The following is a 25,791-nucleotide window of genomic DNA, read 5'->3' as shown; positions in this document are numbered from 1 at the left end:
TGACGAGATCCTGAGGCCCATTGTTGTGCCATTCATATTTCAGAATGATGATGCACGGCCCCATGTCGCAAGGATCTGTACACAATCTAAAAACATTTCCAGTTCATCCAAGGCCTGCATACTCACCCAACATGTCACACATTGAGCATGTTTGGGATGCTCTGGATCAACGTGTATGACAGCGTGTTCCAGTTCCCACCAATATCCAGCAACTTCCCACAGCCATTGAAGAGGAGTAGAACAACATTCCACAGGCCACAATCAACAGCCTGATCAAATCTATGCAAAGGAGATGTGTTGCACTGCATGAGGCAAATGGTGGTCACACCAGATACTGACTGGTTTTCTGATCCATACCCTATTTACATAAGTATTCAGACCCTTTGCTATGAGACTCAATTGAGCTCAGGTGCATCCTGTTTCCATTGATCATCCTTGAGATGTTTCTACAACTTGATTGGAGTCCACCTGTGGTAAATTCAATTGATTGACCTTGATTTGGAAAGGCACACACCTGTCTATATAAGGTCCTACAGTTGACAGTGCATGTCAGAGCAAAATCTAAGCCATGAGGTCGAAGGAATTGTCCGTAGAGCTCCGAGACAGGATTGTGTCGAGGCACAGATCTGGGGAAGGGTACCAAAACATTTCTGCTGCATTGGAGGTACCCAAGAACACAGTGGCCTCCATCTTTCTTCAATGGAAGAAGTTTGTTACCACCAAGACTCTTCCTAGAGCTGGCCACCCGGTATAACTGAGCAATCGGGGGAGAAGGGCCTTGGTCAGAGAGGTGACCAAGAACCCGATGGTCAATCTAGCAGAGCTCCAGAGTTCCTCTGTGGAGATGGGAGAACCTTCCAGAAGGACAACCATCTCTGCAGCACTCCACCAATCAGGCCTTTACGGTGGAGTCGCCAGACGGAAGCCACTCCTCAGAAAAAGGAACATGACAGCCTGCTTGGAGTTTGCCAAAAGGTACCTAACAAGATTCTCTGGTCTGATAAAACCAAGATTGCACTCTTTGGCCTGAATGCCAAGCCTCACGTCTGGAGGAAATCTGGCACCATCCCTACGGTGAAGCATGGTGGTGACAGCATCATGCTGTCGGCATGTTTTTCAACGGCAGGGGCTGAGAGACTAGTCTGGATTGAGGGAAGGATGAACGGAGCAAAGTACAGAGAGATCCTTGATGAAAACCTGTTCCGAGCACTCAGGACCTCAAACTGGGGTGAAGGTTCACCTTCAAACAGGACAACAACCCTAAGCACACAGCCAAGACAACAAAGGAGTGGCTTCGGGACAAGTCTCTGAATGTCCTTGAATGGCCCAGCCAGAGCCTGGACTTGAACCCGATCTAACATCTCTGGAGAGACCTGAAAATAGCTGTCCAGCGACGCTCCCCAACCAACCAGACAGAGCTTGAGAGGAGTTGCAGAGAAGAATGGGAGAAACTCCCCAAAAACAGGTGTGCCAAGCTTGTAGTCATACCCAAGAAGACTCAAGGCTGCTTTGTCAATATGGGGTTAATGTGTGTAGATTAATGAGGGAAAAAATGATTTAATCCATTTTAGGATAAGGCTGTAACGTAACAAAATGTGGAAAAAGTCAAGGGGTCTGAATGCACTGTATATGTGACCAACAGCTGCATATCTGTATTCCCAGTCATGTGAAATCCATAGATAAGGGCCTAATGAATTTATTTCAATTAACTGATTTCCTTATATGAACTGTAACTAAGTAACATCTTAAATTGTTGCATGTTGAGTTTATATTTTTGTTCAATGTATAAAATCAGTGTCTAAGACAGATTCAGTGACATACACAGTAGTGAACGAGGCGTCAGTTGCATCCGTCCAACCCTTAACAGAACATTGCAAAAAATAACTTGATAAAACTGATGTTTCAGCCCTTAATAGCGATAAGTTGTTACGTTGTCTCGAATAAAGTCGAGCACAAATAAAGACACTAATTGGTGGAAAAAAGATGAGTACAACCTCTGCAGCGACACATTAGTGACTTAATGCTCTGAATTTGGTTTTAGGCTGGACATATTGGCATGGAAATATTATAGACATAAAATGGCGGCATGTATCAGCTTCTGAAGTATCACATCTGGAATGGGATGTTAAACACAGTGCTCGTGACAAATAATTTTTTTAATCATCCAACATGATAATTTTTCCAACTGTGAATAACAAACAATCAACTGAAACTCACCTTTTATATCAATAATCAAAATGTATTTTGCATTTTTATCTGGTACGGGAAGAAACAAACCAATAAAGGATTTCATTTTCAAATCCATACCAAAAAAAGTATAATCCATCAGTGATTTTGACTTCCTGAAGTTCCATATCGAGACTACCATCAGCTTCAGTGAATGTGAAATGCCACAAGTTTTAGAGTGCACTAAAAGTGAATAATGCCTAAAACAAGGTCAGTTTGTTACTCTCGAAAACCCGACCCTTGGCAACACAGTGACTAGGGTCTGGTTTTAATTATGGAATATTTTGGGATAGAAGAACTACTGTACGTCACTGCTTACGTTGATAAGAAAATAAACAAATATCCGGGGACTCTCCCCAAAAAATGACGAGGCAGACAAGCCAGAACGTTGCAATTCAAAACCAGTTGGCAGGCAACACCTTTGCAGGGGTTTCAATTAAGGTAGTTGATGCAAACTAGCCACTTGCGAAATGCACTCATTAAAAATGACCTCCGTGATCTTCATCTTGCTAGCTACTATTTTATATTTTATTCAAGCGGATAAAGTAGTGGCGTAGGCAGTGACGTATTTTCTCTATGCCAAAAAAGTCCATTATTGAAACCAGACCCTAGTCACAGTTGGTTGGGAGTGCATTCAGTACATTACCAGGGTCACATTCATTAGGGCACACTAGCAAAATGCTTCGCAATGGAAAACACACTTGTTCCGCTAGTCTCTCCCTATTTTAGTATATATTTTTTTCCTTTTCGTGCCTAAAGAAAACAATCCAGATACCGATGAATATAAAAGGCTCAAACTACCTGAGATTTAAAGTAAAAGCAGAATTCTACATTTTCGCTAACTGGTACAATTATGTATGTGGGAAGAGAGAACCAAAAGTCAAAAATGACAATTTACTGAAGTGAGATTTGAGTTTTGTCAATATTAGTTTTTGTAGTGTCGTTGTTTAGTCAATGAAAAAGTTGGATATTTCGACCTTTCTTATCCATTCCAGACCAACAACAAATAACCAAAAAAACTGTTAAATATGGGAAATGGACAGACTGATGCATTTCATAGAAAAGCAAACAGAAGAATCAGACTTGAAAAACCACAGTGAGACGGCTGTGGGAACTAGTCACAGCCACAGAGTGGAAGCCATTTTGAATTGAGCGCCGACAGCAATCACTTTGCCACGTGCTGTGTCACAAGTTTATAGTCAGTTGTTTAAGCATATACCCTCTCCTCACAGCTAAGTGGTCCTTTGCCCAAGCCTGACGCCTCGCAGCCAGGTGAGGTTAGTGCCACAATCAGACCCCATCAAAGAGTCCTACAAGGCTTGGGTAGAACTAGAATAAGTTGCAGATAAGCAGTGTTGCAGCGCAGGGTGGGAAAAAACAAAATTGTCGACTTGGAACGTGGCCACCAAGTGTTGATAATATAAATATCAAAGTAAAGAAGAAGAGAAACAATTTATAAATATAAAGAATCTTTGCAGTCCTTGTGGGGAGGGCGGTGAAAGTTCAAAGTTCATCGGGGGTGGGGTCACGGTCGAGGCTGCTCACGCCGACCTCCTGGAAGAGCGCGGTGTAGAACTCGGGCTCCAGCTGCTTGTTGCGGTAGCGGTTCACCACCTCGGCGATCTTCTGTTTCCGACGCACGTGTGGCGGGTTGTAGGAGTCACTCTCCAGCCGCTTCCGCCGGCACGCGTTGATCACCGTCTGCCTTACCAGGAACCCTAAGACAGAGGTGGGAGGGAGGGAGGGAGTGAGAGGTGGGAGGGAGGGAGAGGTGGGAGGGAGGGAGAGAGTGAGAGGGAGGGAGAGAGTGAGAGAGGGGGGGAGGGAGAGAGTAGGAGGGGGGAGGGAGAAAGTGGGAAGGGAGAGAGTGGGAAGGGAGAGAGTTGGGGAGAAGGGAGAGAGTGGGGGCGAGTGGAAGAGAGAGACACACACACACAGTTGATTGTGGTGCTTGCAGAGCCAGGATAGTGGGTTGGTTTCCTGGGACCACCCATATGTATGCACACATGACTAAGTTGCTCTGGATAAAAGCGTCTACTAAACTGCATATATTATTACAGTCTGCCTCACCAGGAACTCAAAATGAGAGAAAAGAGAGAATAGAAGAGAGGGAGAGAGGCGACCGATGGCTCAGCACCGACTTGGAGAGAGACGTGGTGCAGCTAGGCCTGATGCTAGGCCTCTGCATCTGGGATGACTCACACCCACATTTGGCATGTGTGAAGAAGAGAAGCGGGGACTGGGGTCTCTAAGATCACCGCCTGGTAGCAACCTCTCTCTCTGGCATAACTAATTCCTATTCTTCAATAGTAATGTTCTATTAGTCAACACTGTTGAAGAGTGCAGCATCTCTTGCAGACACTCGCAGTTTGCTCTCGCAGGCACGCACACAGTTGTACTAGTCACAAGTCATCGTGGTAGCTCACACACACACCTTTCACCCCTCCCCATACCTTTACACACCCCCCTGCCCCAAAACACCTCCTCACCCCCAACCTCTCTCACCTAGTGACCTCCTGCTGACTACCATGCCGTCCACCAGGGGGACGACCATGCTGAACTTTCCCAGGGCCCCATGCAGGCGGATCCGGAAAAGGCCCGTCTTCAGAGGGTGGATGAAGATCACCTGCACATCCTGACCGGACGTCGTGGGTCTGAGGAAGGGGGGGGGGGGGGGGGTGGAGGAGGAGGAAGAGGGTTGGACAGGCATAGAGAGAGAGGTTAATGTGCCTCTCTTGCAACGGCTCTATGCACACTCACTGGACTCCACTCACACATATTACACTGACCGTCCCACACACACACACACACGCACACTTTCACATACACTGCTGCTACTCTGTTTATTATCGATCCTGAATGGCCAGTCACTTTTATACCAACATACATGTACATATTACCTCAATTACCTCATACCACTTCACCTTGACTCAGTACCGGTACTCCTAGTATATAGTCTCGTTATTGTTATTTTATTGTGTTACTATTTCCATTTTTGCTAAATTGTCTTACTTTTTAACTCTGCATTGTTGGGAAAGTGCTCATAAGCAAGCGTTTCACAGTAAAGTGTACACCTGTTGTATTCGGTGCATATGACATAAAATGTATTTGAGAAAAAGGGAGAGAGAGGCAGATCGGACGACGAGGGAGAGAAGAAAAGTGGAACAGAGCAGATATGAGACACTGTCCCCGCTGCAGAGGTGCTATGAGCACCTCTTACCATCCTGCCTTCTGAGGTCAGCCACCATCCACATTAGCTAGGCTTTGGTTCTGTACGGCCTCTAGTTCGACCCCTTGCGCCTGTCTCCTGTTCTATATGCTGACCTGGCAAGATACCCAGCCCCCTGACCTACACTGCCCTGTCTCTGCTACATAAACACTAGTACTCGTCTGACCCCGTTGGTCCCCCCGCCACCATGCTGAGCCCACATCACTACACCTTGCACTGACGTAATAATACATGCCATTTGTACAGGACTTTGCTGTGGTGTATATACTTGGAGCTTCTACCTAGCATGTCAGAAGAGGATACTTTTATTTCTAGGGTTTTGTCCTTATCATTGTCACCCTCGCTTGCTAAAAAAAAAAGTATGACCACTTCGTGAATATGAATAAGTAAAATACAATTTTGTTTGACTGATTGAGAATTCTTCAAATCTGCAATGCTCCATAATTGTTGTAGCAACTGCTTTCTCAGTTCAATTCTCTATCGACTCAACTCTAAGTATGTCTGAAAAAGTTTCTAGCTGTCAAATCCTTGACGATCCAATGGTCCCTCCCTTGACCTTCTTTTCCAATGAGCTTTGAGAGGGAGGCGAGGAACAGAAGGAGGAGGAAGCAAGGACTTCACAGCTGGAAAAAATGTCAGACAGTCTCTGTGTTAAGAAGTGATGGATGGGAGCCTGTAGTACCTTGTTGAGGTGCTACTGTTGGCCGTGGTTTCCACTCCAGTGCTCGTCTCTACCAGCAGGTCAGCCAGGGGAAAGTTCTCTACAATACAATAATTCAACATACACTGCGGTTAAAACAAATTAGGTGCACAAAATCTATTAAGATGAACTGAAGTCAGTAATTACCAGAAATGAGGACATTCTATAAAATACTTCTCAATAAAATATCAAAATTAACAGTTCTATAGAATAGACTCATCAACTGGATCCAATAATTTTATAAAGAACCAAAATGGCTGCCAATTGAGGTCAGTTCCAGCGTGACGCAGGAGGTTAGCCTACCGATATCATCGTAGCGCTCCACCCAGACCACCAGTACTTTGGTCTCTGGTCCCATTGGAGGGATGGTCCTGCCGGGAGGCATCTTCTTAGACTTCACTGTAGGACTCTGAGGGACAGACAAGCCAAAATCATGTAAACAAGCTAGAAAAAGGAAAAACAAGAAAAGTGCTTTGTTGATGTTTGAATTCCAGATTGTCGAAATAATCCAACCTACATATTTTTCATTTCACCTTTATTTAACCAGGTAGGCCAGTTGAGAACAAGTTCTCATTTACAACTGCGACCTGGCCAAGATAAAGCAAAGCAGTGTGACAAAATCAACACAGAGTTACACATGGGATAAACAATCGTACGGTCAATAACACAAGAGAAAAATCTGTATACAGTGTGTGCAACTTAAGGAGGTAAGGCAATAAATAGGCCGATAGTGGCAAAGTAATTACAATTTAGCAATTTACACTGGAGTGATAGATGTGCAGATGAGGATGTGCAAGTAAAAATACTGGTGTGCAAAAGAGCAGAAAAACAAAAACAAATATGGGGCCTTTACAAAGTTATGCCTAGCTATTATTAGTGCTTGAATTGAGGGGGTACGCTGTACCCCTTGTTTGAAAAAATTTGCAAAATGCACACCCCTAGTTTGAGGGGGAAAAACATATCCCAAATATATTTAAGCAATAAGGGGGTGTTATGTTTTTATGCATAACGCAATGCCTGGATACAGCCCTTAGCCGTGGTATATTGGCCATATACCACAAACTCCCAAGGTGCCTTATTGCTATTCTAAACTAGTTAACAACGTAATTAGAATTGTAAAATGAAATGTTCTCACACCTGTGGTATATGGTGTGATATACCACGGCTTTCAGCCAATCAGCATTCAGGGCTCGAACCACACAGTTTACAATAACCGATCTATAACTACACTTTAATCAGCGATGCTTTAGGCTAGAAACAAGCAAATAAAATCACATTTTATTGGTCACATACACATGGTTAGCAGATGTTATTGCGGGTGTAGCGAAATGCTTGTGCATCTAGTTACGACAGTGCAGCAATGTTTTTACATTGGATAAAAGTAGAGACTCAGAGCTACAAAATGGTATATCATACACAGCATTTTTGAGGAACAATGGGAAAGTAATTATACTTTGAAAGGTGATACACTTGAAAAGTCACTTTTGAGAAAAGGACCTTTGAATGTTTTGGTACCTACTAGAGAGCTCTCCTTTGTCTACACCCATTGTTCACACCCTCTTAAGCCAGCCCCACCCATCTCTTTAAGGATTCACGAGGGCATGTGCTAAACAGTGAGTAGTGTAGTAAAAATTAAGACTAAAAGTGGTAGTAGCCTACAATAAGAAAACATTCCAAGTAAACAGAAAGTGTCCAGATAAAAATATTTTATAAATATTAGATGACGCTTACCCAAATACACTTGTCTAAATTGATGGGTCATGTGAACTAAATGCTACAACCCCCAGCCAGATCCAGTGGTGGGAAAAGTACTAAATTGTCATACTTGAGTAAAAGTATGAATCATTTAAAATTCCTAATATTAAACCAGACGGCACAATTGTATTTTTTTTATTGACGGATAGCCAGGAGCACAATGTACTTAAGTATCAAAAGTAAAAATATAAACCATTTCAAGTTCCTTATATTAAGCAAACCAGACGGCACAATTATTTTTATTTTTTTGATGGATAGCCAGGGGCACACTCCAACACTTAGACATAATTTACAAACAAAGCATTTGTGTTTAATGATCAGGGATGTTCTCTTGATAAGTGTTTGAATTGGACCATTTTCCTGTCAAAATGTAACAAGTAGTTTTGGGTGTCAAGGAAAATGTATGGAGTAAAAAGTAAATATTTTCTTTACGAATGTATTATAGTAAAAGTTGCCAAAAATATAAATAAAGTAATGTACAGATACCACAAAAACTACTTAAGTAGTACTTTGAAGTATTTTTATTTAAGTACTTTACACCACTGCCCAAATGCCTTCACACCAGAACATTCGCATATACTGTTACACATGCACTTATCACAGTATTCCATACATATGTTTATTTATTTTGCACATGTACAGTACATAAACAGATGCATGCGCCATATATTTATGTGCTGGACACTTGATACGGTCACATGATATTGTTGTGGTATGTACAAAATCATGTTACGACCACACATAAATATTAACTTTATATATATCAATATTTTGCTAAGTCTTGCTAAGTGGATGGTCTCTACAGAAGCTGTAAATGGTACAGCCAAATGGTTACTTGCATAGTGTCAATATAAATCAAATATGCAGAATGTACAACAACAATATCAATAATGATATCAGTGATGGACGAGGTAGTTATATGCATACAATCGGGGGTAAAGTGGCTGAGAAGCAGGATAAACCCCAAAAATTGTAGCAGCAACGTATGCCGTGTGTGTTAGGAGAGAGTCATTTGAATAGAGGCACCGCAGATAGTGCTGATGACTGATCCGTCGCAAAACACCCTGATCTTCTCAAAAATATACGTTTGTCTAGCTATGTCCAGGTGGTGCTTGTATAGGCAGACCATCTACGGAATGTCAGAGTTGCGCAGCAGCTAAAACCTGGTCCCAACTGAGTCCGAAAGCTCCTTGGCGACAACACCAGGCTCCAGAGCATCAAAGCTGTAAAACAGGGAATAACAACAACAAATCAAAGACATTACAACATTGCACAACATCAATTCACCTCCCAAGTTTATATAAGAAGAATAACCTCATACAATGCAATTCAAATATTTTCACCTGAAGTGCTGGTACTGCTTGATCTGTGGCAGCGGCCTGAAGTACGGAGTCAGCCATAGCTTTCCACCAGCACCGTATTATCCTCCAGTCCAACCAGCTGTGGGATGTTGACCCGTCACAGTGCTGTCCTTCACAACACCAGCAATCTCAGACAAAGTGTTCACTCTGGTCTTTCTGAATCACTGCTTGATGAGGCCAAAGCACCAGTCAGGGGCACACTTGGTGTGGCCTGTGATCAGGAAGTGAAGGTCCAGATTGTGGTGGAGCTTGTGCATGGTCCACTAGGCACAATACCAGAGCACAAACTTGTTCTTGTTTTGGCCACTGCAGTTATCACAATTCATGTCCACACATGTTTTCTCAACTCTGTAGTTGGTGAAGAAATGGTGCATGTAGTTGATGACTGCGCTGCTGCCTTTGCTTGCCTGGGCCAGCTCTCTTTTTGATGACTGACTGGCGGATTAGAGTCAGGCCGGTTCTACTGATTGATGCTGAAAGACAAATTCCAAAGACAATTTTTTTGGCATAATTATACAATAGATGCGAAATGGCATTCTGAGATAATATCACTACACACAGTTCATACAGGTAATGTTAGCTACTGTAGCTAGCCAGCCATCTAATGTCAGCTGGCTAGCTAACAGCAAGCTTTAACTGGCAATACAAACCAATTGTCATAGCTAGCTAAAGTTAACCAATAGGTTCAATGTTAGATAGTTAGCTAGCTAACATTAGGCTATAACAAGCAATGCGAAATGGCATTCTGAGAAATCACTAACTTTACACACACCTCATACACATAAGCTAATGTTAGATAGAAATCCAGCTAACATTAGCTAGCTAACAGCAAGCTGGTGTCTTCAAAATCAAATCAAATTTTGTTGGTCACATACACATGGTTAACAGATGTTAATGCGAGTGTAGCGAAATGCTTGTGCTTCTAGCTCCGACTATGCAGTAAAATCTAACAAGTAATCTAACAAATACACAACAACTACCTTATACAAACAAATACACACAAATGTAAAGGGATGAATAACAATATATACATATAAATATATGGATGAGCGATGGCGTTAGCAAGCAAAACAATTAACTATAATACCAATCCATAGAGTAACGTTACTAGCAATACAAACTGATTGTCATAGCAAGCTAAAGTTAACTAACATTGAACCTAATGTTATTTGGTTAACAAGCCAGCCATCGAACTCCAGCTGGCTAGCTAACAGCAAGCTTTAGCTTGCAATGAAAACAACTTTCTGACAAAACTACAAATGTATAATATCTGAATCTATAGCTAGATTCTTACCTGTATACATGGATGAAAGGTTCACGGCAGACTGCAACGCCTTTTAAAAGACACCCGGTGTTGTTCCCGTTTAGTTTGCACAGCTTGTTTGGCCCATTGTGTTCCGCTGATTTCAAAACATGTTATTTTCAGAGAGAGTCACCATTGCATAGCACGATCGTCATCCAGAAAGTAGTCCATCACAACTTTTTCCCACAATTTATCAGGCGCTATCAACAAAGGTTTGTTGATAGCGCCTAATAAATTCTGGGCAGAAATGTTATTGAGAGCAGTAGCAAAATATTTGCAGTTCTCCACGGCTAACGTTTATCTAAAAAAAAAATGCAGTAGAAAGGAGTATCTAATCATTATGAGCAGCTCATTTTATCGACACAAGATGCAATACCGCAGACCAATCCAAACTCATCTCTCTGCATGTCCAGTCCACTCATTAAAACCTGTTGGGGCTCGGGGGCAGTATTGAGACATTTTGAAAAAAATATGTGCCCATTTTTAACTGCCTCCTACACCAACTCAGAAGCTAGGATATGCAGATTATTAACACATTCGGATAGAAAACACTCTGAATTTTCTAAAACAGTTTGAATGGTGTCTGTAAGTATAACAAAACTCATATTGCAGGCAAAAACCTGTGAAAAATAGATCCAAAAAAATTTGAATTTTGTGACTGTACTATTTAGTGTCATTGTTTTATAGATACCATAGTGAGAAACGATTCATTTCGCAACACCTACGGCTTCCACTAGATGTCAACGATCTTTATAAAGTTGTTTGAAGCGTCTATGATAAACAGAGAGCAAATTAGAATGCGAGGAAGTTGACATCATCACTTCATTTTTTTGCGCCTGCGCATAAATCTGAGAAGCGTGAGTTTGTCATCATTGTTTATCTAGACATAGGATAGGTTGTGTGAAAATATTACTGATGTTTAACGTTAAAAATGGACCAAAAGATTAATGCTAAACAACATTTGACATGTTTGAACGAACGTAAATAGATTATTTACTAGGTTTTTTTAGCTTTTCAGCGTGATTTTACACCCCCCCCACCACGTTTTGTGGGAGCATAATGAACGCTAAGTACTTGGTGTTATTTGGACATCAATTATGAACTTTGTCAAAAGAAACCACATTTGTTCTGGACCTGGGATGCCTTCCGGACCTGGGATGCCTGCCTTCTGATGGAGATAATCAAAGGTAAGGGGATATTTACAATGTTATTATCGATATTAGATGATGCTAACTGTATAGCATAGCTTATTGTTCTTAGCATAGCACCCCGTTTATTGCAAAATGTGATTTCCCAGTAAAGTTATTTTGAGATCTGGCCATTCGGTAGCAATTACGAGATGATAATATATTATTCTTTGAATGACAATATTATAATTTACCAATGTTTTCGAATAGTAATTTTGTTATGTTCACCGGAAGCATTTCAGAGAAGAAAAAAATCTGAATTTCACGCTACTGTAAAATGCTGTTTTTGGATATAAATATGAACTTGATGGAACAAAAAATGCATGTATTGTATAACATAATGTCCTAGGAGTGTCATCTGATGGAGATTGACAAAGGTTAGTGCATAATTCTAGCTGGTTTCTGCTTTTGGTGACGCCTGACCTTGAATTGAAAATGGATGTTTGTACTTTTGTGGCTATGTACTATCCTAACATAATCTAACTTTATGCTTTTGCCGAAAAGCCTCTTTGAAAATCGAACAATGTGGTTAGATTAAGGAGATGTTTATCTTTTAAATTGTGTAAAATAGTTGATTGTTTGAGAAATTGAAATTATTAGATTTTTGATGTTTTGAATTTCCAGCCTTGTTAGCAATCCCGACTCGGGGTTCATTGCTAACCTGTAGCCCCAACAGGTTAACTCAGCCAATCATGGCTAGCTGGAAGGTTGCAGGCTTTCTCTGTGGCTAAACCAACTAGGCTTGTAATTTAACAATTGTATTCATATTTACAGATGACATACACGTTTGATATTAAGGCACATGAAAGTTCACATGTTCGAGAAGGCATTTCTGCCAAAAAAAAAAGCATTTTCATAAAAACATAAATAAAAAAAGTAAGTTCAAAAGGCTCTCCAGTGAAGTCGTGACTTGCGACATACGCCTTAGTTCCCTGAATCTGGTCACATATACATATATGGATGAACAATGACTAAGCGGCATAGGCAAGATGCAATAGATGGTATAAAATACAGTATATACATATGAGATGAGTCATGCAGGATATGTAAACATTATTAAAGTGACTAGGGATCCATTTATTAAAGTGGCCAATGATTTCAAGTCGATGTATGCAGCAGCCTCTCTGTGTTAGTGATGGCTGTTTAACAGTCTGATGGCCTTGAGATAGAAGCTGTTTTTTAGTCTTTTGGTCCCAGCTTTGATGCACCTGTACTGACCTCGCCTTCTGGATGGTAGCAGGGTGAACAGGCAGTGGCTCGGGTGGTTGTTGTCCTTGATGATCTTTTTGGCCTTCCTGTGACATTGGTTGCTGTAGGTGTCCTGGAGGGCAGGTAGTGTGCCCCCGGTGATGTGTTGTGCAGACCGCACCACTCTCTGGAGAGCCTTGCAGTTGAGGGCGGTGCAGTTGCCGTACCAGGCGGTGATGCAGCCCGACAGGATGCTCTCAATAGTGCATCTGTAAAAGTTTGTGAGGGTTTCAGGTGACAAGACATTTCTTCAGCCTCCTGAGGTTGAAGAGGTGCTGTTTCGCCTTCTTCACCACACTGTCTGTGTGGGTGGACCATTTTAGTTTGTCCGTGATATGTATGCCGAGGAACTTTCCACCTTCTCCACTGCTGTCCCGTCGATGTGGATAGGGGGTGCTCCCTCTGCCGTTTCCTTAAGTCCACGATCATCTCCTTTGTTTTGTTGACGTTGAGTGAGGTTGTTTTGCTGACACCACACTCGAGAGCCCTCACCTCCTCCCTGTAGGCTGTCTCGTCATTGTTGGTAATCAAACCTACAACTGTTGTGTCGACTGCAAACTTGATGATTGAGTTGGAGGCATGCATGGCCACACAATCATGGGTGAACAGGGAGTACAGGAGGGGAATGAGCATGCACCCTTGTGGGGCCCCAGTGTTGAGGATCAGCGAAGTGGAGATGGTGTTTCCTACCTTCACCACCTGGGGGCGGTCTGCCAAGAAGTTCAGGACCCAATTGGACAGGGCGGGGTTGAGACCCAGGACCTCTAGCTTAATGATGAGTTTGAAGGGTACTATGGTATTGAATGCTGAGCTATAGTCAACAGCACACTTACATAGGTATTCCTCTTGTCCAGATGGGATAGGGCAGTGTGCAGTGTTAAGGCGATTGCATCGTCTGTGAACCTATTGGGGTGGAAGGCAAATTGAAGTGGGTCTAGGGTGATAGTTAAGGTGGAGGTGATATGATCCTTGACTAGCCTCTCAAAGCACTTCATGATGACAGAAGTGAGTGCTACGGGGCGATAGTAATTTAGTTCAATTACCTTTGCCTTCTTGGGTACAGGAACAATGGTGGCCATCTTGAAGCATGTGGGGACAGCAGACTGGGATAGGGAGAGATTGAATATGTCCGTAAACACACCAGCCAGCTGGTCTGCGCTTGCTCTGAGGACGCGGCTAGGGATGCCGTCTGGGCCGACAGCCTTGCGAGTGTTAACACGTTTAAATCTCTTACTCACATCGGCCACGGAGAAGGAGAGCCCACAGTCCTTGGTAGCGGCCGCATAGGTGGCACTGTATTATCCTCAAAGCGGGCAAATAAGGTGGTGTTTAGTTTGTCTGGAAGCAAGATGTCGTTGTCCGTGACGTGGCTGGTTTTCTTTTTATTGTCTGTAGACCCTGCCACATACATCTCGTGTCTGAGCCGTTGAATTGCGACTCCACCTTGTCCCTGTACTGGCATTTCGCTTGTTTGATTGCCTTGCGGAGGGAATAACTACACTGTTTGTATTCAGCCATAATCCCAGTTACCTTTCCATGGTTAAATGCGGTGGTTCGCGCTTTCACTTTTGCGTGAATGCCGCCATCTATCCACGGTTTCTGGTTAGGGTAGGTTTTAATAGTCACAGTGGGTACATCTATGCACTTCCTTATAAACTCACTCACCGAATCAGCATACATGTCGATATTATTCTCTGAGTCTACCCGGAACATGTCCCAGTCCGCGTGATCAAAACAATCTTGAAGCGTGGATTCCGATTGGTCAGACCAGCGTTGAATAGTTCTTAACACGTGTACATCCTGTTTGAGTTTCTGCCTATAGGAGGGGAGGAGAAAAATGGAGTCGTGGTCAGATTTGCCAAAAGGAGGGCGGGGAAGGGCCTTATGCATCGCGGAAGTTCGAGTAGCAGTGATCCAGAGTTCTGCCAGCACGAGTACTACAGTCAATATGCTGATAGAATTTAGGTAGCCTTGTTCTCAAATTTGCTTTGTTAAAATCCCCAGCTACAATAAATGCAGCCTCAGGATATATGGTTTCCAGTTTGCATAAAGTCCAGTGAAGTTCCTTGAGGGCCGTCGTGGTATTGGTTGAGGGGGGATATACACAGCTGTGACAATAACCGAGGAGAATTCTCTTGGGAGATAATACGGTCGGCATTTGATTGAGGAATTCTAGGTCAGGTGAACAAAAGGACTTGAGTTCCTTTATGTTGTTACAATTACACTATGAGACGTTAATCATGAAACATACACCCCCGCCGTTCTTCCTGGAGAGATGTTTATTCCTGTCAGTGCGACGTACAAAGAATCCAGGTGGCTGTATCGACTCCGACAGCATATCCCGAGAGAGCCATGTATCCATGAAACAGAGCATGTTACAATCCCTGATGTCTCTCTGGAAAGTCACCCTTGCCCTAATTTTGTCTACCTTGTTATCTAGAAACTGGACATTAGCGAGTAATATACTCGGAAGAGGTGGGTGGTGTGTGCACCAGAAGACTGCTCCGCCTACCTCTTCTCTGGCAGTGTTGTTTTGGATCAGCCTCTGGAATCAGCTCAAATGCCCTAGGTAGTTCGGACAAAGGATCCGCTTCGGGAAAGTAGTATTCCTGGTTGTAGTGCTGGTAAGTTGACACTGCTCTGATATCTAATAGTTCTTCCCGGCTGTATGTAATAACGCAACATTTTCTGGGCTAACAATGTAAGAAATAAAACATAAAAAAACAAATACTGCAAAGCTTCCTCAGGACTAGAAGCGCGGCAGCCCTCTGTCGGCGCCATGCCAACCGGACCCCGCTACTGTAGCTCCTATCCCTTGCTAACTTTAAAGATTCGACCCCTGGCTATCACCATTCATTGACCCCATCTAAAAAGCTGTGAGTCGGAAAAGGCACAGCGTCCCTATTCAGAAGCCGCGGCTTTTGTGGCGCGATGGGTAACGATGCTTCGTGGGGTGTCAGTTGTTGATGTGTGCAAGGGTCCCTGGTTCGAGCCCAGGTTGGGGCAGAGAGGGACGGAACCTACACTGTTACATTGAATGAAACGGTTAGGGTTGTTTTGGCCCTCCAGGACCAGAATCAAATAACACTGGGGTAGGGTTCAGGTGGGCTTTGGGCATTGACCAGGTGGGTCTGACAGGAAAATAATACACATTGTGTTAAGTTACAGCCTTATTCGAAAATGTATTAAATTGTTTTTTCCCCCCTTATCAATCTACACACAATACCCCATAATGACAAAGCAAAAACTGTTTAGGATTGTATGCAAATACATAGAAAAATTGAAATAATACATTTACATAAGTATTCAGACCCTTTACTCAGTACTTTATTGAAGCACCTTTGGCAGCGATTACAGCCTCGGGTCTTCTTGTGTATGACGCTACAAGCTTGGCACACCTGCCAGAGCCCGGACACTCCTGCGTTGTCTTGGCTGTGTGCTTAGGGTCGTTGTCCTGTTGAAAGGTGAACCTTCGCCCCAGTTTGAGGTCCTGAGCACTCTGGAGCCGGTTTTCATCAAGGATCTCTCTGTACTTTGCTCCGTTCATCCTTCCCTCGATCCTGACTAGTCTCCCAGTCCTTGTCGCGGAAAACCATCCCCACAGCATGATGCTGCCACCACCATGCTTCACTGTAGAGATTGTGCCAGGTTTCCTCCAGACGTGACGCTTGGCATTCAGGTCAAAGAGTTCAATCTTGGTTTCATCAAACCAGATAATCTTGTTTGTAATGGTCTGAGTCCTTTAGGTGCCTTTTGGCAAACTCCAAGCGGGCTGGCATATGCCTTTGACTGAGGAGTGGCTTCCGTCTGGCCACTCTACCATAAAAGCCTGATTGGTGGAGTGCTGCAGAGATTGTTGTCCTTCTGGAAGATTCTCCCATCTCCAGAGAGGAACTCTGGAGCTCTTTCAGAGTGACCATCGGGTTCTTGGTCACCACCCTGATCAAGACCCTTCTCTAGGAAGAGTCTTAGTGGTTTTAAACTTCTTCCATTTAAGAATGGAGGCCACTGTGTTCTTGGGGACCTTCAATGCTGTAGAAATTGTTGGTACCCTTCCCCAGATCTGTGCCTCGACACAATCCTGTCTCGGAGCTCTACAGACAATTCCTTCGAACTCATGGCTTGGCTTTTGCTCTGACATGCATAGTCAACTGTGGGACTTATATAGACAGGTATTTGCCTTTCCAAATCATGTCCAACCAATTGAATTTACCACAGGTGGACGCCAATCAAGTTGTAGAAACATCTCAAGGATGATCAATGGAAACAAGATTCACCTCAGCTCAATTTCGAGTCTCATAGCAAAGACTCTGAATACTTATGTAAATAAGGTAAAAAAAACAACAACTGTTTTTGCTTTTTAATTATGTGGTATTGTGTGTAGATTGATTAGGGGAAAAAATGCATTTATTCCATTTAAGAATAAGGCTAACGTAACAAAATGTGTAAAAAGTCAAGGGGTATGAATACTTTCTGAACACACTTCATGTAGACACTGGTATGGTTGGAGATAATGATAATAATGTAAAAAAAAAAAGTGTCCCTTATAATGGGTTGAAGTGCGTCTTACCCTCTGTGCGGGGGCCACGTTGTCAGAGTGGTTGGGGAAGAGCTCCAGTGTGAGGTTGGACTGTTTCAGCAGGTTGGGTAGCAGTTCCATCTGAGAGTCAGAGTCCACTGTGGGGAAACTGCTCTCCGACGACTCAGCTATAGGAACAACACAAAGACAAGTGAGAACACAGTCTGCACCCCAAACGGCACCCTATTCCCTAGATAGTGCACTACTTTTGAGCAGGACCCCTATATAACATTAGTGCACTACTTTTAACCAGGGTTTTGGTCAAAAGTAGCGCACTATATAGGGAATAGGGTGACATTTGAGACACACACAGATGAACCCACGCAACTTCATCAGTCACGGCATAATGTGGCTAAATGTTTGACAACAGAAAAAAAGATGAGTCCATTTTCTTCTGTTTAGTGCCTAATGAATACACCCCTGCTCAATGACTTTCTAATACAGTTACAAAGCTCTAAAAGAACATTTGTTGATAAAATTAAAGGAAATCAATTTAATTTAAACTTATGTAAAATTCTCCCCACAAAAAGAACACTCAATATATGGGGGATTAAACAGTCAGCCCTGTGCAGACTCTGCAATGAAGAAACAGAATCAATAGATAATCTCTTTTGGTACTGTCCTTTGATAGCTCGCTTTTGGAGTCAGGTCCAGAGTGGTTGTTGAGTCATAATGTCTGTGTTCAGATGGACCTACAAACAGTACTGTTAGGAGATCTGAAAAACCACAATCAATCAATGTGAAATATGATTATATTCTTAGGTAAAGTATTTATTTTTAGGGCAAACTCAATAGAAATAGTACAAATGGAGAGGTTCAAGACCCTCGTAAGACACCACAGTAAAATAGAAGGTTGTATTGCAAAGGGAAATAGTGAAATGGCAATACTGGGAAAGATGGGTTAGTCTGTGGACATCTGAGGGATGGAATTAAGATTAAAGGGATTGGTTGATTTGACGATGCACTTGGGAGTCCTGTAGAAATAAGGCTACATGTGTATATATGTTGAATTTGAATGTTTTCCACCAGGTCCTCCAACCAGGGGATGGGGTGGTAGGGGTAAAAAATAAAAAATGGGATAAGAAATGATGCAAGTAATGTTATTTTATAGACTAATCTGTCTGCTAGTTTCATAGCTGATCTCCCCTCCCAAACAACACAATCCAGATGAGGAGTGGAGGAGAGAAAATAAGATGTGATGATGGGAGAGATGGATGAGGAGTACAGGAGAGAAAGTAATAGAGGAAGATGGGAGAAAGGGATGAGGCCCACCGGAGCAGTCTGTGAGCGAGGGAACGACAAAGGCGATCTCGGTCAGGGCGTCGGCGTAGTACAGCACCCGCTTCTCTCCATTGAACACGCCCCCGCCTGTGTCTCCCAGGGTGATAGTATCATCTGTGGGGACAAAAAGAACTTCCTTACTATTAGGTTTTTGGCATTTTAAATATTTTCACTATTCAAATAATATCGTTACATTTTTCCGGATATCCTGACAGTCGAAATACACACGTGCGAAAAATAAATATTGTTTGCTGCGCGACTCGGCAGAGAGGGTGCTGCTCTGCTTGAGCAGCAGGGCGCCATACTTGCGCTAGTTAGACAAACTTGTTGTGGCCATATCTATCATAACATCGATAGTCTTGACTGCATCAAGAATGTCAAGGAGCTAGCTACGCTGCCAGCTAAGTTAGTGAAGGCTAATTGAAGCCATTTAGCTGCGCTTCTCGTCCTTTTCTACAACAACACCATTAATAATTTTGTAATTTTTATTCCAATTTTCATTGACTAGAAATATCCCACTTCATCTGCTAGGCTACATATGGAGCCTCTTGACTGTTAAACCTTGTTCACACTGCAGGCCTTAATGTTCAAATCAGTTTTGTTTCTGAAATCCATTTTGGACTACTGAATGTCCAAACAGCAAGTTACAAGTGACCAAATCGGATATGTGTGTTGAGACCTCAGTCATTTGCTGACAATGCTACATTAGTTGTCATAGTAAGAACTGGTGTGTGTGTGCAGTGTTGTAGGCAGATTGGTGTTGGTGCTTGTGCTTCCCATCACTCAGAAGTTATTTAGCAAGCTAAATGCCTGTGATGGACATTTTCCAGATGCTTTGAATGTTCAAAATCATAGGGTAAGAACAATTTTAAAGCCTCAAACAAATTAACTTTTAAGAAGGCACACCTGTTAATTGAAATGCATTCCAGGTGACGACCTCATGAAGTTGGTTGAGAGAATGCCAAGAGTGTGCAAAGCTGTTATCAAGGCAAAAGGTGGCTACTTTGAAGAATTAAAATATAAAATATATTTTGATTTGTTTTACACTTTTGGTTACTACATGATTCTATATGTGTTATTTCATAGTTTTTTTGTCTTCACTATTATTCTACAATGTGGAAAAAAATACAAATAAAAAACCCTGGAATGAGTAGGTGTATCCAGACTTTGACTGGTACTGTATGAGGAGCCTGGAGGTGGAACCTAAAAATGCATTTACGCTCTAGGGCAGGAAATGTGTCAAATAGGGTCGGCATTACTGTCTTACCTCAATTAGAAACAAAATCCCTAGTTTGGAAGCGACTTTACTGGAAGCTGTGCAGCGCCATTTTGAGTAATGCAAGCTTGGCCCACGTAGGTCAGCCCCTATCAATTCGAGTTCCAGTCAATGTGCTTCAGTCCCTTGCCATTTGAGGGACAGCTAGCATGATGCAGATTGATGAGTTTGATTTGGATTCGTTTAAAACTTTTTCAGTTACTACATGATTCCATGTGTTAATTCATAGTTTTGATGTCTCACTATTATAAAAAAAAAGTTGAAAAAAGTTAAAATAAAGAAAAACCCTAACTTTTGACTGGTACTGTATATTCTCAGGTTAGCATAATGCTCTCTCCCTCACCTGGTGGGATGCTGTCTCCGTTATTGTTGTTGTTGTTGATGGACCAGCTAGTGTAGACGCTGCCCGTCCAGCCCGGGTGCTGCCCCACCTCCACGGGCCAGCCCAGCGACATCAGGAACTCCAGGAAGTGATGCTGCACGTTGGCGCTCGACTCCACATTTCTCAGGATCTGGCATAGGACCATAGAGTTAGAGGCCTCATCATCGATATAACCTGTTTTTGCACGGACATTGAGAGCGTCAACAGGGTAGGGATTCCTATGGGTTGGGAGTGATCAGCCAATGATCAGAGCATTGTCTTATACAAATTGGGTGCTATGGTTTGTAAATGTGACCCGTTTCAGGAAACTAGGCGTATGTCGCAAGTCACGACTTCACAGGAGAGCCATTTTAATGTTTTTGTATTTATTTAGCAAAATGTGTTTTCTTTGGAGCAGAAATACCTTCTTGAACATGTAAACTTTCATGTCCCTTAAATAGCGAATGAAATTGTTAAATTATGAGCCTTGTTGGTAAACCACAGAAAAAGCCAGTAACCTTCCCACTAGCCATGATTGGCTGAGATAATGAGTGGGCTGGACATGCCGAGACAGGATTATATTTGAGCTCAGTCTGTGTTGGTAATCCTGTTGAATACGGATATTATTTTTTTTTATGTAGCTGCATAAGTGTTGCTCTCCACTTTCTGGAGGATCGAGTATTGAAATTAGTGCAATGAGAGTATGACAGCTAAAGAGATGGCGAAAACACCCGTTTCCTGATTACATCGTCAAACTAAGGGCATTTGTGGCATGGATTCGTGACAGGGAGACGGGTCCATCATGCATGATGATGTATAGGGTAAGATTGTCTAGCTAGCTACATTTTCAGATATTACACGTTTCTAATTTTGACAAAGTGTTTTTTTTAATATGTGTATGACATTATTCATTGTTGTTTAACTAGCTAACGTTAGCTTGCTGGCTCGTGATGTGTGATATTACACGTTGTTTACCTAGCTAGATTCATTGTCTACCTAGCTAGCTAGCTACATGTCTTGAGCTAACGTGTAGTTACTGTTAGGTAGCGTTAGCTTGCTGGCTCCCCAGCTAACGTTAGGTGGCTGGCTCGTTAGCTGATGTGTGTGATCTTACATGTTTTTACCCAGCTAGGTTCATTGTTTAATGTGTTAAGCTAAAGTGTACAACACCCGTTAAATATAGCCGGTGTCAGTAAAGTCGGCAAAAAAGCATAATAAAATTGCTGCCAACAGAGCTGGTTAGGCTGTTTTCATGTTTTCCAGTGGTAAACAAATCATCGGCCAGAGCGTCAAGTGTCTGCTCCGAGAACGAAACGAGATGGGTGGGGCTAAAGCTTAAGAGGGTGTGAACGATGCTGAATGGGTGTAGACAAAGAAAACCCCTCTCACCGAAACACTAAAATACAATTTTCTAGTTTACAAGTCTATCGACTTTCAAAGCAGACTTACTTTCCCATTGTTCCTAAAATGCAGTGTATGATATAGCATTTTGTAGCTCTGAGTCTCTACTTTAATCCAATGTAAAAACAGAAATTCAAATTTTGCTACATAAGACCGAATCCAGGTTGTGAGTCACAAATGGCTTGAAACTATATCACCGCCATCTAGTGGCAAAAATTAATGAATGAAAAGATTTTTGTTCAGGACGCCAGATGGTGGTGAAATCATCAATATTAGCGTTACTACTTTTTTCAAACAAAAAGAATAAGAAAATGTACTACTTTAAAATGGAGATAAGACTCAATGGCGTGGCCTTGCTCTCACAGAAGCCATAATGGGACAGGTACAAAGATCCGCCCTCTAACTAACTCTATGCATGGGACACAGGGGCAGACAGTCCATTATCAGAGGAGACGTGAACATGAAATATTTCATTTTCTGTAAATGGTTTTAGACTAAAAGTTTTTGGTCAAAATTTCAGTTTTATTTTGCTGGTTTTATTAATAGGTTTGAAATGAGAAGGAGTCTGCAGATTTACCAATAGACCAGACTCGGGCACCTAATGTTTTTTTTTTTTTCAACCATTTTTGAATAGTTTAGCGCAACTGTCTAGAAGGAATTTCAGAGAAAGTAGACTATAATATCAGGGCATGAAAGAAGTTAATCAAGACTTTTGCACTGGTCCATAACTCCTGAGCCATGCTCATTAGGGCACATTGTAGCAAAAAGTTAAAAAGTTTCAGCAATGGAAAAACAGTTTGACCTTTTTCTTCTGTTTGTTCCTAATCAAATAAAATGTTATTGGTCACATACACATGGTTAGCAGATGTTAATGAGAGTGTAGCGAAATGCTTGTGCTTCTAGTTCCGACCATGCAGTAATATCTAACAATTTCACAACTACCTTATACACACAAGTGTAAAGTAATGAATAAGAATATGTACATACAAATATATGGATGAGCGATGGCCGAACGGCATAGGCAAGATGCAGTAGATGGTATAGAGCACAGTATATACAGTTGAAGTCGGAAGTTTACATACACTTAGGTTGGAGTCATTAAAACTTGTTTTTCAACCACTCCACAAATTTCTTGTTAACAAACTATATAGTATAACTATAGTCGGTTAGGACATGTACTTTCTGCATGACACAAGTAATTTTTCCAACAATTGTTGACAGACAGATTATTTCACTTATAATTCACTGTATCACAATTCCAGTGGGTCAGAAGTTTCCATACACTAAGTTGACTGTGCCTTTAAACAGCTTGGAAAATTCCAGAAAATGATAGCATGGCTTTAGAAGCTTCTGATAGGCTAATTGACATCATTTGAGTCAATTGGAGGTGTACCTGTGGATGTATTTCAAGGCCTACCTTCAAACTCAGTGCATCTTTGTTTGACATCATGGGAAAATCAAAAGAAATCAGCCAAGACCTCAGAAAAAACATTGTAGACCTCCACACGTCTGGTTCATCCTTGGGAGCAATTTCCAAACACCTGAAGATACCAAGTTCATCTGTACAAACAATAGTAAGCAAGTATAAACACCTTGGGACCACACAGCCGTCATACCGCTCAGGAAGGAGACGTGTTCTGTCTCCTAGAGATGAACGGACTTTGTGCGAAAAGTGCAAATCAAAACCAGAACAACAGCAAAGTACCTTGTGAAGATGCTGGAGGAAACGGGTACAAAAGTATCATATCGACAGTAAAACGAGTCCTATATCGACATAACTTGAAAGGCCGCTCAGCATGGAAGATGCCACTGCTCCAAAACCGCCATAAAAAAGCCAGACTACAGTTGGGGACAAACTGTCCATGGGGATAAAGATCCTACTTTTTGGAGAAATGTCCTCTGGTCTGATGAAACAAAAATAGAACTGTTTGGCCATAATGACCATCATTATGTTTGGAGGAAAAAGGGGGAGGCTTGCAAGCCGAAGAACACCATCCCAACCGTGAAGCACGGGGGTGGCAGCATCATGTTGTGGGGTGCTTTGCTGCAGGAGGGACTGTTGCACGTCACAAAATAGATGGCATCATGAGGGAGGAAAATTATGTGGATATATTGAAGCAACATCAAGACATCAGTCAGGAAGTTAAAGCTTGGTCGCAAATGGGTCTTCCAAATGGACAATGACCCCAAGCATACTTCCAAAGTTGTGGCAAAATGGCTTAAGGACAACAAAGTCAAGGTATTGGAGTGGCCATCACAAAGCCCTGACCTCAATCCTATAGAAAATTTGTGGGAAAAACTGAAAAAGCATGTGCGAGCAAGGATGTCTACAAACCTGACTCAGTTACACCAGCTCTGTCAGGAGGAATGGGCCAAAATTCACCCAACTTATTGTGGGAAGCTTGTGGAAGGCTACCCGAAACGTTTGACCCAAGTTAAACATTTTAAAGGCAATGCTACCAAATACTAATTGAGTGTATGTAAACTTCTGACCCACTGGGAATGTGATGAAAGAAATAAAAGCTGAAATAAATCATTCTCTCTACTATTATTCTGACATTTCACATTCGTAAAATAAAGTGGTGTTCCTAACTGACCTAAGACAGGGCATTTTTACTGGATTAAATGTCAGGAATTGTGAAAAACTGAGTTTAAATGTATTTGGCTAAGGTGTATGTAAACTTCCGACTTCAACTATACATATGAGATGAGTAATTTAGGGTATGTAAACATTATATAAAATGACATTGTTTAAAGTGACTAGTCCTACTGAACACAACCCTGTTGATGCCCTCCCCTTAAAACTTCTCACCTCCTGGCTGCTCTTCTGGCCGGCCTTCATGTAGAAGAGGAAGACCGTGTCACAGGGCCGGCAGGGCAGCAGGTCCAGGTAGCTCATGTCGTCAAAGAAGCCCGGCAACCCAGAGTCCAGTGCAATCAGGTGGGGAGGTAGGCGACTGTTGCCGGGCTCCTGGAAGGCAGGAAACATCAAGTTAAATGTAATTGGCTGGTTCATCAGCTAATACAACCTTAAAATGACTTCACGTATGAATTGGCCGGTTTAGCTGCTGTATTTGGTTGACTATAATTTGCTACTTGGTGATTACACCGAGGATCAAAATAAGCTAAATTAAGCGAAGCCATTTCAGACGGGAAACTCAAGTGTTTGTGATAGCATCAGCTGAGATTGCACCAATCAGATTCACCTTAATATGGCGTTCTATTTAAGTTGACCAGCTCTGCACCCACATCCTCTGCTGTTGCCTTGCTGCTGCGCTAAGCTATGCAATAGGCTTTTTTTGGCTGCTTAATATTGCTGCTGTAACATTGCTGCCACCAGATATGTGTACTGTTTTTGGCTAGCCCTCCACCACCCCAGCTTCCACCTGTTTGGTTCTTCTTTTTTCCCCCCATCAGGGGGATTGGTATCTTGCTCACTGCCTGTAGTTGATTATAATGATAATAATTGATGCATTGCTCTAGCAGCAGGCTCCCCTGAAGGAACAGAGCCAAAAACACCAAGACCAAATGCATTGTCATCTATTTTCTAATAAATGCTTAAAATGTGAGTTTGTCTTAAATTATGTTTTAACTGAATAAATAGTCATTGATTGCATACTTTCTAGTTGATATAAACTGAACAAAAATATAAACCCAACATGTAAAGAGTTGATCCCATGTATCATGAGCTGAAATAAAAGATCCCAGAAATGTTCATACGCACAAAAAGCTTATTGCTCTCAAATTAAGCGCATAAATGTATTTACATCCCTGTTAGTGAGCATTTCTCCTTTTCTAAGATAAACCATCCATCTGACAGGTGTCGTATGTGCACCTTGTGCTGGGGACAATAAAAGGCCACTAAAATGTGCAGTTTTGTCACA

At 42.2% G+C, this 25,791-nt stretch overlaps 1 protein-coding gene across 6 annotated transcripts in view; it reads right to left on the bottom strand.

Annotated features, from left to right (window-relative positions):
* Positions 1-2,138: 2,138 nt before the first annotated feature.
* LOC106565273 (ral GTPase-activating protein subunit beta) overlaps positions 2,139-25,791 on the bottom strand; it is a 93,720-nt gene continuing 70,067 nt past the window's right edge. For 4 of the 6 annotated variants that reach the window (XM_014132196.3, XM_014132197.3, XM_014132192.3 and 1 more), the window contains exons 23-30: positions 24,720-24,878; positions 20,489-20,657; positions 18,861-18,983; positions 17,580-17,716; positions 6,459-6,564; positions 6,138-6,216; positions 4,732-4,880; positions 2,139-3,944 (exon numbers count right to left, since the gene is read on the bottom strand). In XM_014132196.3, the coding sequence (XP_013987671.2) occupies positions 3,730-3,944; positions 4,732-4,880; positions 6,138-6,216; positions 6,459-6,564; positions 17,580-17,716; positions 18,861-18,983; positions 20,489-20,657; positions 24,720-24,878 (1,137 nt within the window). In that variant the 3' untranslated portion in view covers positions 2,139-3,729. The other 2 variants (XR_001319639.3, XM_045691422.2) reach the window with 2 other exon arrangements.

This window comes from Salmo salar, chromosome 12 (assembly GCF_965601325.2).
Source record: "Salmo salar chromosome 12, fSalSal1, whole genome shotgun sequence".
Lineage (NCBI taxonomy): Eukaryota > Metazoa > Chordata > Actinopteri > Salmoniformes > Salmonidae > Salmo > Salmo salar.
Note: the sequence above shows the minus strand (reverse complement) of the source record. Positions and strands in the feature narration are given on the sequence as shown.